Genomic DNA, 15,995 nt, shown 5'->3' with positions numbered 1-15,995 from the left:
GATATAAATCTGTAGTTTGAGACAATAAATAGTAGTATTGGGAAACCCTGGTGACATAGTGGTAAAGAGCTATGGCCGCTAACAAAAGGTCAGCACTCCTTGGAAACCCTATGGGTCAGTTCTACTCTGTCCTATAGGGTCACTATGAGTTGGAATTGACTTGATGGCATTTTTTTTTTTTTTAATCTTGCGGATTAAAGTGAGATGATAAAAATAATTTGAGACAATAAAATGGTAATATCAGGAAAATGTTATAAAGTAAAACCCTAGATTTAAAATTAGGGCACTAGACAGATCTCTTAGTTTAAATCTTTTCTTTAAATCTCACATTCACTTTGTGGTGTATATGGGATCTTTGTCAATGGAATATTTACTAGTGAGTGTCTGTAGGGAAGTATATGACAAAAAAATTCACTCATAAAAGTAACAATTCCCATTGTCATACCTGTTTATTGGTAGCATTTCTATCTATATTGACCAGGTCTCTATTACCCAGACTCTTACTGATTATTAGATTTTATGAATATATGACAATGTGGTACATTATTTAATTGCTCTATTTATTGAATGCCTGTGATAGTGCCTAGGTACTGTTCTAGGTGTTGAATCTATCTGTGAAAAATCTGACAAAGTTTTTACCCTCATAGAACTTACCTTTTGGGGAGTGGGCATTAAGGTTGAAGAGGTATTTAACAAGCAAATATATAACATAGTAAAACCCAAAACCCATTGCCAACGCCACCAGGGTTTCCATATAAAATAGTAGTAGTACATGATATATAAATAGTGCATTAGAAAGAATGACATGCAAAGGGTTTTGCAAGGGAAGCTCTTTTAGTTTGGATAGTTAGGATTCTCTGAAACAAAAACCCATTGCTGTCGAGTCGATTCCAACTCATAGTGACCCTACAGGACACAGTAGAACTGTCCCCATAGGGTGTCCAAGGAACAACTGGTGGATTTTAACTGGTGACCTTTTTGGTTAAGAGCCAAGTTCTTAGCCACTGCACAACCAGGGCTTCTCCAAGGAGGTGATATTTAAGCTGACATATGAATGAGGTGAAGAGTATATATGATGGAAAGTCATTGGAGAGTTTTGAGTAGAATTCAGTTTAGATTTTAAAATGTTTGTTCAGGTTTCCATGGAAAAATACCAAGCCTCCTAGGAATACTCATTAACTAGAACACCTCTCAACCCTCCCCCACATAGTGCACCAAATAGAGAAGAAACTATCTCTGTGTCTCTTCTACTCTTCACTGCCACCTGTGTCACTGGAAGCAGTGTTAGGAAGCTATTGGAACAGTCCGGAGAAGAGGAAATGGTGACTTTTGGGTTAGGATTTTATTGGTGGAAGAAGTTGAGAGGTGGTTGTATTGCAAAACAAAGCAGCAGATAATAAAAAATATAAAATTTCATGACATCTTTTTTTTTTTTTATGAAAATGTTGGAGACATTAGTGATAAATTACTTAGTAGCTTAGTATAACCTGATCTTGTTCTCTTATCATTAGTTATAAAGGTGGTGTGATGAGAAACACTGGTGTATATATGTATTTAAATTTTATTGTGGTAAAACATATGTAATGAAAAGTTTACCACTTTAATCATTTTTAAGTAAAATTCAGTGACATTATTTGCATTCACTGTGACATTGGGATTTTTTTTTTACCTTAGTCTTTAGGTTCTCTTCAAAGCCTTTACCAGGAGCTTTCCTTAAAAATTTTTAAATTCTTATTCATGTGATTTCTGTATTAGAAATAATTGTTTCATACTTGCTTTATTCTTTGTCTTTAAGCAGGTATTTCAGAATTGTTGGTTAATAATCCTTATCTCTGTGTTTTCTGAACTTTAGAGAACTTAGTTTAAAGATAATACATCACTTGAAGCTTCTCTGTCCACTTAGGCTGGATATGCTTTGATATGATCCATGTAGTCACTGAGGTTATATCGGGAGAATAACTTGTCATTTCTGAAGATAAAATAGTAAATCAGTACAAATAGTAAACAACATTTTCTGGTCTGGAATCTCTCATTTTTAAAATCCTTTTATTGACAAAAGGTATGCTGTTGATCATAGATTAATTTTTTAAAAAAGAAACATGCATCGATTAGTTTAAATTCCAAAGTGCTTGCTAAAGTTTTCTGTGGTGGTGGAATTCAGAACTAAACCCATTGCTGTCAAGCCAATTCCGACTCATAGCAATAAATAAAGATATAGGTAAGAGTTTTATATAAGACACCGTTGCTTTTATTTGATTGTTCTGTCAGACATTTTCGTATTTACCTTTTATTTTTGTTTCTGTTATCTCGATGAGAGTCCAGGTGAATCTAAGTGTAGATATAATAGAAGGGAAAAGCAGGGAGTCACTTTGTGGATACTGGGAAGCTTTAACTGTTGTGCTGGTTAAAGTTGTGTGCCAACTTGGCTAGGCCATGATCCTCAGTGGTTTGGCAGTTACGATGCAGTCTGGCAGGTTTTTTAATGATGTAATCACCTCCATGATGAGATCTGATATAATTTGATCACCTCCATGATGAGATCTGTTGTCAGCAGCCCATCAGTTGAAAGGGAGTTACCTTGGGGTGTGGCCTGCATCCAGTAGAGGTAGACTTTCTGGCAAGGCTTGCTGGCTTTTGGTTGCTGTGGATCCCGCAGCTGGCTCCTGTTCATCTGACCTCTGGTTCTTGGAACTTGAGCTAGCAGCTTACCTGCCATCTTAGCTGCCCATCTTGGGATTCACGGAAGCCTGTGAGCCAGAGGCTTCCTCTCTGACATTCCACAGACATCTGTGACTATGCGAGTCAGGAAGAGCCTCCAGCCTGACCCATGAACTTGGGACGTTCCAGCCCCTACAACCACATGAGCCATTTCCTTTGTATAAATCTCTACATATGTGCTGTATTGGTTTTGTGTCTCTAGAGAACCCAACCTAAGACAACTGTTATTAAAGATAGATATGTAGGATAGTTATTTAATACTCCATGAACTTGTATATTTTATAGTTTGAGTAAAGTAATGAAAACCAAAGAACTTGATATTGCATAAAGGCTTCAGGGCTAGATTAAGCAAATTCTTCTTTAGCTCTTTCACGTGGCTCTATCCAATTATACTTACCTGCAGGCATTAAAAAAAAAAAAAAAAAAAAGACGTGCACAGAGTCACTGTACCTAAAAGAATTGGTCGCTAGTCAACCATTTCAGGAGGCAGCATATGACCCAGAACTGCGGATACTGAAGAAGTTCAAGCTGTGCTGAAGGCATTGGCGAAAAACAAGGCTTCAGGAATTGTCAGAGTACCAGATGAGATGCTTCATCAAACAGATGCAGTGCTGGAAGGGCTTACTCTTCTATGTCAAGAAATTTATTTCCATTCCAAGAAAGGTGATCAGACAGAATGTGGAAATTATTGAACAATATTACTAATATCACTTGCTGGCAAAATTTTGCAAAAGATAATTATAAAACAGTTGCCTCTGTACATCAACAGGGAACTGCCAGAAGTTCAAGCTGGATTCAGAAGAGAATGTAGAACAGAGGTTATCAGTTGAATCTTGGCTGAAAACAGCAAATACCAAAAAGGATGTGTAAGAAAACCAAACCTGTTGCTGTTGAGTTGAGCGCGACTCATAACAAGATGTTTACCTGTGTTTTATCAACTACACGAAGGCACTCGACTGTGTGGATCATAACAAATTGTGGATAATGTTATGGTGAATGGGAATTCTAGAACACTTAACTGTGCTCATGTGGAACCTGTACATGGGTCAAGAGGCAGTCATTTGAACAGAACAAGGGTATACTGTGTAGTTCAGAATTGGAAAAGATAAGCAACGGGGTTGTATCCTGTCGCCTTACTTATTCAATCTGTATGTTGAACAAATAATCTCCGAAGCTGAATTGTATGAAGAATGTGGCACCAGGATTGATGGAGTACTCATTAACAGCCTGTGATATGCAGATGACACAGGCTTTCTTGCAAAAAGTGAGGACACTGAAAGCACTCACTGGAGAAGGTCAAAGATTATAGCCTTCAATAAGGATTGCACCTGTATATATATATATGTGTGTGTGTGTGTGTATATATACATAAAACAAAAATCCTCACAACTGAACTGTTAAAAAGCATCATGGTAAATGGTGAAGAAATTGATGTTGTCAAGGATTTTATTCTTTGATCAACAATCAATACCCATAGAAGCAGCAGTTAAGAAATAAAACAACATATGTGCTGGATAAGGATCAGCATGAGTCCAGTCCCCAAGATATAGATTGGACTGATCTAATCCTCATAATCCTATTTCTCCATCCTCATCTCCAGTTGCCACCGCAACACTCCCTCTCTCTCTGACTCTAGCCACTGGAGTTAGGTTAGAGCTCACAAGTTAGAAGAATACTGTCCTTCAAACTGCCAGAAAGGTAGATGCCAGCCATAAGTTTGCGGAGTCCATACCATACCCCAGTCTTGTTGCATGCTGGCACCTGTTCGGGGCTGGTTTTCCATTACTACTTCAGGATGCCAGTTTTAAGCTTACTTTCTGACCTGTTGTATCCCATGGCTCACAGAATCATGGAGAGTATACCACAGTTATGACTACAGATTTATTATAGCCAGAAAGGATACAAATGAAGAGGCCCAAAGGGTGAGGTCTTGGAGGATTCCCAACGTTGCACTTAACACGTCCCAAGGGATTCATTACTGTCCCGAGAGTGTATGTTCTCAGCAACCAGGAAGCTCTCTGAACCTTAGTGTTCCAGGCTTTTATTGGCCAGTCTTCATGATAAGCTAAATCATGCCTCCTGAGGCTAGTTGATATCTGCCTTCTAGGTGAGTGTTTTTGGTCCTGCCAGCCCCCACAAATTCTCACAAATTCTCAGGTGTGGCCTGGAAGTCCCAGACCAAGGCACCTCAGTTACTCCAATGATTATTTCTCCACAGCCAAGGATGGAGTTTATCTTACTTGGCGTAAAGTAGGTACTTTATTTACCCTACGGTATGGCACTGAGCAAATTTGCTGCAAAAGACCTCTTTTAAGTTCTAAAATGCAAAGATGTTACTTTGATGATTAACGTGGCACCTTACCCAAGCCATGGTCTTTTCGTTTGCCTCATATGCATGTGAAAACTGGACAATGAAAAAAGAAGATCAAAGGAGAATTGATGTATTTGAATTGTAGTGTTGGTGAAGAATATACCCTAGACTGCCATAAGAATGAACAAATCAGTCTCTAAGGAAATACAGTCAGAATGCTCCTTTGAAGTGTGATGGCGTCTTGCTTATTCTAGACACATTATCAGGAAAAGCAGTCATTAGAAAAGGTCTCATGCTTGGTAAAGTGGAGGGTTAGCTGCAAGAAGGGGCTCAAAGGTACCAGTGTTGAGAGCGTGGCACAGGACTAGGCAGTGTTTCATTCTGTTACACATATGGTTGCCATGATTTGGAGCACAGTTGATGGCAACTAACAACAATAATAAATATCAATGTGTGCAAGTGTGTAGAGAGGAGGGAGAGTAGGAATGGGTCTTTGGTTTGGTGGATAGAGAGGGACCCATCTTCTCTATACTTGCATATTGGATTTTTGGCTGGATGTGTGCCTGGCTAATGCCATGTTAATGGCGGCTTCTTCACATGTTTATGCTGAAGTTCTTGATTCTTGTTGATAGTTATTGTTCATCTGCTTTATTTTGCTTGGAAAGATAACTTTTTTACAATGTAGGAGTTGAAATGCTTTACGGTCAAGTCTAATCCTTACAAACTTACCACTAATTTATTGTGTATTTTAAACAAACAAAACCATAATTTTCTATATAACCTTCTGTTCCTTATCCAAGAGGTGCGATTGTAAACGGTCTAGAAAATTCTCCATACACAGGCTAACACCTTTTTTTCCCCATATCGCCAAGATTAGTGATTACAAACAGATTTAAGAAATCTCTGCTATATTTGCATTGAGGACTTTTGAACATAAATGATGTTTTGCTGTATTTTAATGAAGCTTATATATGGTGTCAGACCAGTATTAAAATTGATTGATTATTGCTAGGTGTACTAAGGGCTAATTATCTTAACTCTAACTGTATTATACCATGCAGAGGAATTGAACTTCATGCCATGGGCAGTGGAGGTCATTGAAGAATCTTAAGGACTTTTAAAATGAGCACTTAACCACTGTGCCACCAGGGTTCCTTGGCCTGGATATAAGGATAACTGCATTGAAAGATAAAATTTCATTTGCTGTTACCATTTCCCCTATGAACTGTCTCTTCTCTACCCAAGTCCCGTGATATTTTACCCATTCTCCAGATCCCCCTCACCTTTAAATCTTTTGTTATTTTCAGAATGCTTCCTCTAATTTTTTTCATTTTAGAGCCTTTTTCTGAGGTTATTGCATATAAACTGGCAAATGGTTAAGCACTCCACTGGTAGCCAAAAGATTGTCAGTTTGAACCCATCCAGATGTTCCTCAGAAGATATACCTGGTTATTTGCTTCCAAACGGTCACAGCCTTGAAAACCCTGTGAAGAAGTTCTACTCGGCACACATGGGGTCACCATGAGTCAGCATTGACTCAACAGCAACTAACAACAACAGGTTTTTTGTGACCCTAAACGTTTGTAGCATGTATTGTTTTTGTTTGGTACTGTTGAATGGATTTCCACTCATGGCGACCCCGTGTGTCAGAGTAGAACTGCCCCATTCAGTTTTTCTGACTGATCTTTATAGAAGCAGATGGTCAAGTCTTTCTCCTGCAGAGCTGCTGGGTGGGTTCAAACTGTAACCTTTCTGTTAGGAGTGGAGTGCTTAACCATTTGTGCCACCAGGGCTCCCTATAGCAACTATAAATCAAAACTAAACCAAAGCCGTTGCCGTCGAGTAGAGTCCAACTCATAGCAACCCTATGGGACAGAGTAGAACTGCCTCATAGGGTTTCCAAGGAGCGGCTAGTGGATTCGAACTGCTGATCTTTTGCTTAGCAGCCGAGCTCTTAACCATTGTATATTCTCTCCTCTGCGAATTACAAATAAACTACACTCTATTCCATCTCATTGGAAAGTGGTCTTAGAATTACGAAGTGGTAAAATAGAACATGGGGCCCTGGTGGAACAGTGGTTAAGAACTCAGGCTGCTAACCAAAAGGTCCAAAGTTCAGATCCACCACCCACTCCTTGAAAACCCTGTGGGGCAGTTCTGCTCTATCCTGTCGGGTCTCTGTGAGTCATAGTTGACTCCACAGCAGCAGGTTTTTATTGGTTTAAAATAGAACACTTAGCCTAATTAACTGAGATATTCTGTAGATTGGTTGGGAATCAATGTTGTCAATCTTATTTCTTGGAGCTTTTTCTTTTCTGCATTTGAAATTCTACCAAGCAAAGTCGTTTACTTCTAAAGGCAGAAAAGCAATGGATTTAGACCTGTCTCATCTTGTAGAAAATTTCCATCATATTTGTTTTTTTACACTTGCCAGCAGTAACTTTCTCCCTAAGGAAATTCCTCTTATAAAGAAAACTTTAAAATGAGCTGTTTTTTGCTGTTCTTTTTCAACTTCAGGAATATTATGGTATAACAGATTTTTAAAAGGCAGTGTAAACATTAAGTTCATGTTGTTCTGTCAAGCATATAACTGTAACTGTTCCTAACCATCTACTAATTAAAAAGGGGCAAGAGGACTAGAGGGTGCTGGAGAAAATTTTTCCAGAGTTCTGAACCGCTGTGACAACTGCTATTCTTTCTTTTTTTTTTTTTTTTTTTATTGTGCTTTAGGTAAAAGTTTACAGCTCTAATTTCTCATACAAAAATTTATACATTGTTATATGACCCTAGTTGCAATCCCTGTAATGTGACAGCACACTCCCCTTTTCCACCCCGGGTTTCCCTGTGTCCATTCAACCAGCTCCAGTCTCTTTTCTGCCTTCTCATTCTGCCTCTGAACAGGAGCTGCCTATTTAGTCTCGTGTATCTACTTGAACTAAGAAGCACACTCTTAGTTCGAGTATTATACAATGTTTTATAGTCCAGTTTAATCTTTATCTGAAGAGTTGGCTTCGGGAACAGTTTTAGTTCTGGGTTAATAGAGAGTCTGAGGGCCATGACTTCTGGGGTTCCTCTAGTCTCAGCCAGACGGTTAAGTCTGATCTTTTTATGGGAATTCAAGTTCTGCACCACACTTTTCTCCTGCTTCATCAGGGACTCTCTGTTTTGTTCACTGTCAGGGTGGTCATTGGTGGTAGCCAGGCAACATCTAGTTCTTCTGGTCTCAGGCTGATTGAGTCTCTGGTTTATGTGGACCTTTTGTCTCTTGGGCTGATATTTTCCTTGTGTCCTTCGTGTTCTTCATTCTCCTGTTTTCCAGGTGGTTTGGGACCAATTGATGCATCTTATATGGCCACTCGCAGGCTTTTAAGACCCCACGCACTGCTCACCAAAGTGGGTTGCAGAACATTTTCTTAACTTTGTTATGCCAGTTGATCTAGATGTCCCCTAAAACCATAGTCCCCAGACCCCCACCCCTGCCAATCTGTCCATCGAAGTGTTTGGTTGTGTTCAGGAAACTTCCTAGCTTTTGGTTTAGTCCAGTTGTGCTGACTTCCCCTGTGTTGTGTGTTGTCCTTCCCTTCACCTAAGATAATTCTTGTCCATTGTCTAGTGAATTTCCTGCTCCGTCTCTCCCTACCCTTGAAGCCATCAAAGAATGTTTTCTTCTGTGTTTAAACCTTTTCTTGAGTTCTTATAATAGTGGTCTCATACAATATTTGTCCTTTTGTGACTGTCTAATTTTACTCAGCATAATGCCTTCCAGTTTCATCCATGTTGTGAAATGTTTTGTGGATTCATAATTGTTCTTTATCGTTGCGTAGTATTCCATTGTGCGAATATACCATAATTTATCTATTCGTCTGTTAATGGGCTCCTACGTTGTTTCCATCTTTTTGCCATTATGAACAGTGCTGCATTGAACATGAGTGACAACTGCTATTCTTTGAAGAATAAATTTAATCTGTGTCTTTTCTCTAGAAAGTATAAATCTATACTCTGAAGCCCAATACTTTTTTTTATTGAACTAACCTTGCATTCTTGAAGTAAACCCAACTTTGATGTATAGATTATCAAACCTTTTTTTGAAACCTTTGAGGTTTGAAGTATTTCAGAATGCAGATATTTTTTCACCGATTGTAGAAGGGTAACACAGTACATAGGATATATATCTTGCAGTACTGCTGGAGGGGTCAGAGGTGAGTCCCCAAAATCAAGAACATTGAAACTTTTGAGTGTTCACAGATAATGGGATAAATAAAGATAATAAACAGTGCCAAGTCTGTTTAGGTCAGATTTTGCCTACAAATAAATTTTTAAAAAGTATTGACTTCCAGAGTTTTTGGTGTTAGAAACTGAAGTCTTGTATGATCTTGTTGAACCCAGTATTTTTAAAAACCAAACTGTGTATTGCTAAAAAGACCATTGAAATCACCAGTGTTTATTTATACAACATTCATCTTGTTGAAATGATTTCAAATACCTTGAGAAGAGTAGTAGTACTATTTCAAAAGAGTTCTCAAAAACAGTGTATGAAAAAGATTCCATGTTCATTTTCATATTGTCTCCTATGATCCTCCTAACAAACCCTGTATACTAGGTTTTATTACCCTTTTCATTTTTCAGATGAGGAAACTGAGTCACAGCGACCAAGTACTTTGCCCAGCATTATACAGTTATAGTAGCATTCTTACTTTAGATCCTGTGCTGCTTTGGGACCTGAGAAAGTTATACAAATTATTACAGAATGTTGAGAATAAAACATTAAGAAGAAAATAATAGAATCTTTTCATTCAAAAATGGCAAGGTGATGATTCCTCAAGAAGAGAAAGCATAGGTCCCTTGTGCAGTCTTACCATAAGAATTCTGTAGTTATATTGCCTGGGTACAAATTTCACCTTCGCAACTTATTAGCAGTTTGACCTTAGGCAAGTTTACTAACTTTGTATACCTCAGTTTTTCTCCTCTGTAAATAAGGATAATAATACTTGTCTTGAATGATAAAATATGATAATACACTTAAAGAAATTAGAACGCACCTGGCATATAGTAAACGTTCAGTAGGTGTTAGTTGTATTATTTTTGTAGTTAGTAGATACGTGAGTCACATTGATTTTTGGATAATTTGTTTGTCTCATGTTAAAAGGTACATAGGGGAAAAAAAATCACAGACGGCTTTCTAGTACCTGTTAAGGTATCTGCAAAATTGAGGCCACAAGATTTTGGGTTGCTTAGCAAATGGGAGGTATTAATTGGAAATTCAATGCTTTTAAAGGAAGTGAAAATACACTATGATTCTCTGATGTATTAGAGAAAACGCCTTAAGTAACTGATGGAAAAGCGTTATTTTGAGAAAAGCAGTCAATTTAGCTCTGATATTAATAGCAATAGAAATTACTTAGTAGAAGGGAAATAAAACAGTGGCAAACTATCATTTGAAAAAAATTAACACCATAAAAAATCGTTATTAAAAATTTATAAGTCATATTATTTTTCAGGTTACTTTTTGCTTAGTTTTGTTTTGGGGGGAACTATGGTTCAGTAGTTATATAGAGAATACTGGAAAGGAACGTTTTTGCCTGTAGCCACATATGGTTTATAGACTGTAATAGCTTATTTTTCTCTGTCCAAAGTTTATAATAATGAAAAAAAGAAATCAGTGATAGCTGTTAGTCTAATTTCTTGTGTGTACACAAATTTTTTAAATCAATTCGATCCCCTTACTTATTTAGAAATTTCGTATTTATTGTCTTTATGTTGAGCCTTAAGTGATCTCAGTGCCTTGTTTGCTCATAGATTTAAAAATATTCTTTATAATTTAATTAGCTAATTTTGTGTCTACTAAAAACATCCTTTTTCAAATCAGTGCCCAGCCTGAAGTGAGCCAGTCAGCCAGCCTGTTATTTTTGCCAGGATACCTATTCATGTTCGATGATGTGTGAAATTGGCTTAACAGTCTGGCTTCTGATTGCAGGATATACCTTTGCTTTTGAAGGCACATAATTTAAAGACCTTTGCTTTTGGAGGCAGATACTTTATAGTGGGAGTCACTCTGTGACGTCTCGTTGCGTAGCTGAATTTCCTCTGTGCCTCGGGTTAACGGCTGCATGGTGTTTATCTATGTTTGTAGCTAAGCTTCTCATTGTCACCAGCAAGGACATTAGGAATTACTTTATTGTCTTGTTTTCCAATCTTGATAAAAAATTTATTAGTCCTAAATCAGTTTTAGTTACCATTCTGACAGTTTCTTCTCGCCCTTGCCATTTACTGATGTCCTTATTAAATTTTTATGACCTATTGACATTTATTTGAAAGACTTGGTAGTTGTTTTATGTTTCTAGGCAGCCGTTTTTCTCTCTTCTCCCTAATATATGTCTATAAAGTGGGTTAGGCTAATACAAGATTTCCCTGCTCTTCAATTAGAGTATTACTGTGTGGAGAGTTCCGTCTGATTTATTAAAATTTTAGAAATTTGAATTTTTATGACATTTTGTTATTTAATGATAGAAGTTAAAATTTATTGAATGTTTTCCATATTCGGCATTGTACTGAGAACTTTACATACATCTTATGTGAATCTTAGACCTCTTTGAAGCGTCAGCCACATTTAATAAATGGGAACACTAGAGGCCAAATGAGATTAATAACCTGCCCAGAGTCATTTAGCAGCTAAACAGTGAAATTCAGACCCACTCTTGTTGGCAAGGTCTGTGCTCCTAATTGTGTCTTTCACAACCATTGAGGTTATCTGAGTACTAGTGCAATTAATGATTTTGGGTATTTATAGAGAGAGAACCATTTCAATCAGTACCCTCAATTGCTTAAATTTCACTAGGGTAGGCAATAATATAAATAGGAATAGAGAAGAAGATTATAAAAAGAACAATGACTGGATTTATCATGTTCGATATATATGTCATGCTATTTTCAGGTATTGATAGTTTCATAGGCTAATTTATTTTATTCAAAAATGTGAGATAGGACTCATTAGAGGAAACCCTGGTGGCATAGTGGTTAAGTGCTACAGCTGCTAACCAAAGGGTTGGCAGTTCGAATCTGCCAGGCGCTCCTTGGAAACTCTGTGGGGCAGTTCCACTCCATCCTATAGGGTCACTATGAGTCGGAATCGACTCCACGGCACTGGGTTTGGTTTTTTGATTTAGGACTCATTAAAGTGGTAAGATAGAATTAATAGGAAAAAAAAGATAATATGGAATTCTAGAGCATTTCACAGGGCTGCACAGGAGAATGCAGAGAGAATGTAACCAAGAAAAATGAGCCAACACAGAAAGCAGATTATGTTTGACGAGAGCAGAAGAAACTAGTATATAGGTTTTGGGTAATGAAAAAAAAGTTATTTTGCCATGTATTCTATTCCTTTGATAGTTTTCTTTCACGTGAGGCTTTATCATAACGTTTTAGAGGTGGAAGGGTTGAAGAAATAGTTTGCAGATGAGGCAACTGAGACTAATGATTATAAGATACTTGTTCAAGGGCATGTAAATTTCTAGTGGCTAAGGGAAATCTGTGTAATTGAATTCCATTTCCATTCTGTTTGGACACCAACTGTAAATGTAGTATTTCTTCCTCTGACCCTGACCACCAGAGTGAGATCACATCCTACAGGTTAGAGGGCAACGGTCTTCCAGACTGAGAGTCTGTCCAAGACCTCAGGTGCTAATCACAAGCTTGGAGAGCCCCACAATACTTTCGCTTCTGGCCTGCTGGCTTACAAATTCAGGGGTTCCTTCTACCTTCTCAGGTTGCTAGCTGTAGCTCGGGGGTCCTCAACCCCCTAACCTGCTTACTTCAAAGTCAGGGGTTTCCTCTGCCACCTCAGGATGCTAGCCGTAAGCTCAGATCTTGCAAAGAGGTCCCCCTCACTTCTGACCTTCTGGTTACAAATTTATGGGTTTCCTGTACCCCCTCAGGATACCACCAGTAAGCTGGGAGGCCCCCAGGTGCATTCCACTTTTTACCTGCTGGCTCTCACTACTCCCATGGGTTCGATAAGTCACTAAAACAACTTATAAAACTAAGGAGAACACTATACCTGCTATTATAGTTTTATTATAGCAAAAAGGATCCAAATGAGGAGACACATATGGTGAGGTCTGGGAGGGCTCCCAATGCAGAGCTTCTGTTTCTTAGAGAGGGATGTGCTGCATTCCCTGAGCATTGATGTCTTTCATCAACCAAGAAGCCCCTGGAGATGCAGTATCTTGTATTGGAGGTCTCGTTATATAGTTACGATTGACTGAATCATTGCCCCAAGAGGTTGAACTCGAACCCCTCAGGCTCCTCCTCCCCCAGTCACGTAGCGAATATCACCACATAGATCTTTCTGACCTGCCCAGCGCCCACCCCAAGAGTCACCTCATTAATATAACCTGTTAGGTGTGGCCTGGAGCTCTCATCAAAGATGTTTAGATTACTGGGAAACTCCCAAGGATTTCTAGGTTACCTCTCAGGAGTCAAGGACAAATACCAAATTCTTTTGGCAAAGTTAATCATAAACCTCACGGTGGCATAGCAGCATTTGTTAACCATCGATTTTGGTTACGTACTTTACTATTTCCCCAGCACTCTAAGTCCTCTTTTCCTTAAATAATGTTCCAGACAACTTATTAACTTATCTGAAAAAGAAATAGAGGCAAATACATGTACGTGTACACCTGCCTTTTACGTATTCTCTATTGACATTCATTCTTGGTGTGTAAGTTTGAGGTGGTGGAGTGAAGGGGCAAATTGCTTAAATATTTGCTGATTTTTGTTTAAGAGTTAAGTATTTATTTGATGTCTAATTCAGTTATTCTCAGTAAATGTTCCCTTTGCTTAGAAACTAGAAATATTTGGTTTTTATATATTTTAGATTCAGCTTTTCTGTTGATAATGTAAACACTAAAATCACATTTTTCTCTCTTCGTTTTACAGTAGTATTATTGATTCCACAGAGTACAGCCAACCTCCAGGTTTCAGTGGCAGTTCTCAGGTAAATGGTATTTTTAACAGTATGTTTTAGTGGTGTCATAAGTATAATCACCTGAGCTATAATATCATGAATTACTTTTCTAAAATGTCATGTCATAAAGATACCTGTTTTGAATGTTGTGGCATTGATTAGGGCTTAACTAGCTCTGAAAAATAATGGCAGAATGAGTTATTTTTTGCTCATCAGTGGTAAGAGTCAAAAAAAATTAACATATAGATAATATTAGCCATTGAGAGGAAAGAAATACTGTAAAAGAAAATTATGAATAATCAGAGCATGATTTCTCTCGGTGATATTAAAGCTGCAATCTCTTAATGAATTACCCATCATGTTGAAACAAGCTTTTCTGTAGAAAGCTGACTAGACACTTGAGTAAGATAGACACTAGCTTCACCACTCTTCTAATTAATTACATGATTATTTTGATTTTCACTCTCTTTATCTGTGACTTGGGGGTGCTGATATTTGTCAGACTTACTTTTGAGGACTGTCATGAATTTGTTAAAACTTTTTATTTTGAAATAATTTTGGACTCAGAATAGTTATAAGAATAGTAAGAAGAATCCCTTTATATCCTTCACCGAGTTTGTCCAGATGTTTGTATTTTATCACGTTTGCTCTATCATTCACATTCTGTTTCTCTCTTCTGCATATACCACCGGCCACTATTGAGTCAGTTCCGACTCACAGTGACCCTATTGGACAGAGTAGAACTGCCTTATAGGGTCTCCAAGAAGCGGCTGGTGGATTCGAACTGCCGACTTTCGGTTAGTAGCCTGAGCACTTAACCACTGTGCCACCAGAGCTCCTCTACATATATACACATGTGATTTTTTTCTTTTAGTTGAGTGAGGTGCAGATGTAATGCCCCATAACGTCTAAATAATGCCCCTAAACCTCTTAAAAACAAGGGCAGTATCTCGTGTAACTACAATCCAATTTTAAAATTCAGGAAGTTAACACTGATACAGTGATGTTTTTACTCCCTAGATCTAATTCAGATTTTATGATTGTCCTGATATCCTTTATAGCAAAAGAAAATAAATGAGACTTGTTTAATACATATTCATTTGTATATTTATATGAGAAGATACGAAAATATTTTTTGTCAAAATGACTAGTAAATCCTTCTGGATGGTATAGTTTTATTTTTCTTTTCCCAATACTTGGATGGCTACCACTTAAAATAAGGCACTTAAAAAGAAAGCTGTAGCACAGTAAACCACCTTTAAGGTAAAACAAAGGTTAATCACATGAATGAATTCAAAACACAAAAATAGTACACAGGTTTGACAGACTAAAGAGGGTAGACTGAAGATGCTACCCCCATCCCCCTCATTAAGCGTTTGTACCGAAAACAATAATGTTTTGAATTCATTCGAACATTGTACAGAGTTCAGATTTGTTTCATGATATTCTCTGATTAAAAATTATTTTATTGCATCTCTTAGTGTGTCCTTGCTTTAAGCTGTAATGTTGAAGTATTACTTCTAATGGTGTACACTGTCTTGAAATGTCTTGTCATTATAGTGGAAAAAAAAGGGTCATCAACAGGTGGTATAGTTTTTCAAGAGTTGTTAGGATAGAAAATTGTTAACTCAAAACTTGTTATGTGAGTTAAACCTATACACATACTGCTACTGTATCAACTGTATCATTATCCAACATTTCGCATGTATGACAGTGGTAAAACATCTACTATCTGACTATTTTATTAAGTACTAACGACATACATCTGGCAGTGGTGAACGCTGAGGTGCGAGGTAAGGGTAACACTGGTTATGATGGTTAAGGTTATGTGTCAGCTTGGCTAGGCCATGATTCTCAGTGGTTTGGCAGTTATGATGTAATTTGGCTGTTATGTAATGATGTAGCAACCCTCCATTTTGTGATCTGATGTGATCATCCTCCATTTTTGCATAACAACCTGGTCTTTGGTACCTAACCATATTAATAAGGGAAGAGTAGGTATAG

At 37.7% G+C, this 15,995-nt stretch overlaps 1 protein-coding gene across 3 annotated transcripts in view; it reads left to right on the top strand.

Annotated features, from left to right (window-relative positions):
• The window catches only part of COP1 (COP1 E3 ubiquitin ligase), a 251,614-nt gene that overhangs the window by 52,743 nt on the left and 182,876 nt on the right, over positions 1–15,995 (top strand). For all 3 annotated transcript variants that reach the window (XM_049868584.1, XM_049868583.1, XM_049868582.1), the window contains one exon: positions 13,964–14,021. In XM_049868584.1, the coding sequence (XP_049724541.1) occupies positions 13,964–14,021 (58 nt within the window). The remainder of the gene's footprint in view (positions 1–13,963; positions 14,022–15,995) is intronic.

This window comes from Elephas maximus, chromosome 24 (assembly GCF_024166365.1).
Source record: "Elephas maximus indicus isolate mEleMax1 chromosome 24, mEleMax1 primary haplotype, whole genome shotgun sequence".
Lineage (NCBI taxonomy): Eukaryota > Metazoa > Chordata > Mammalia > Proboscidea > Elephantidae > Elephas > Elephas maximus.
Note: the sequence above shows the minus strand (reverse complement) of the source record. Positions and strands in the feature narration are given on the sequence as shown.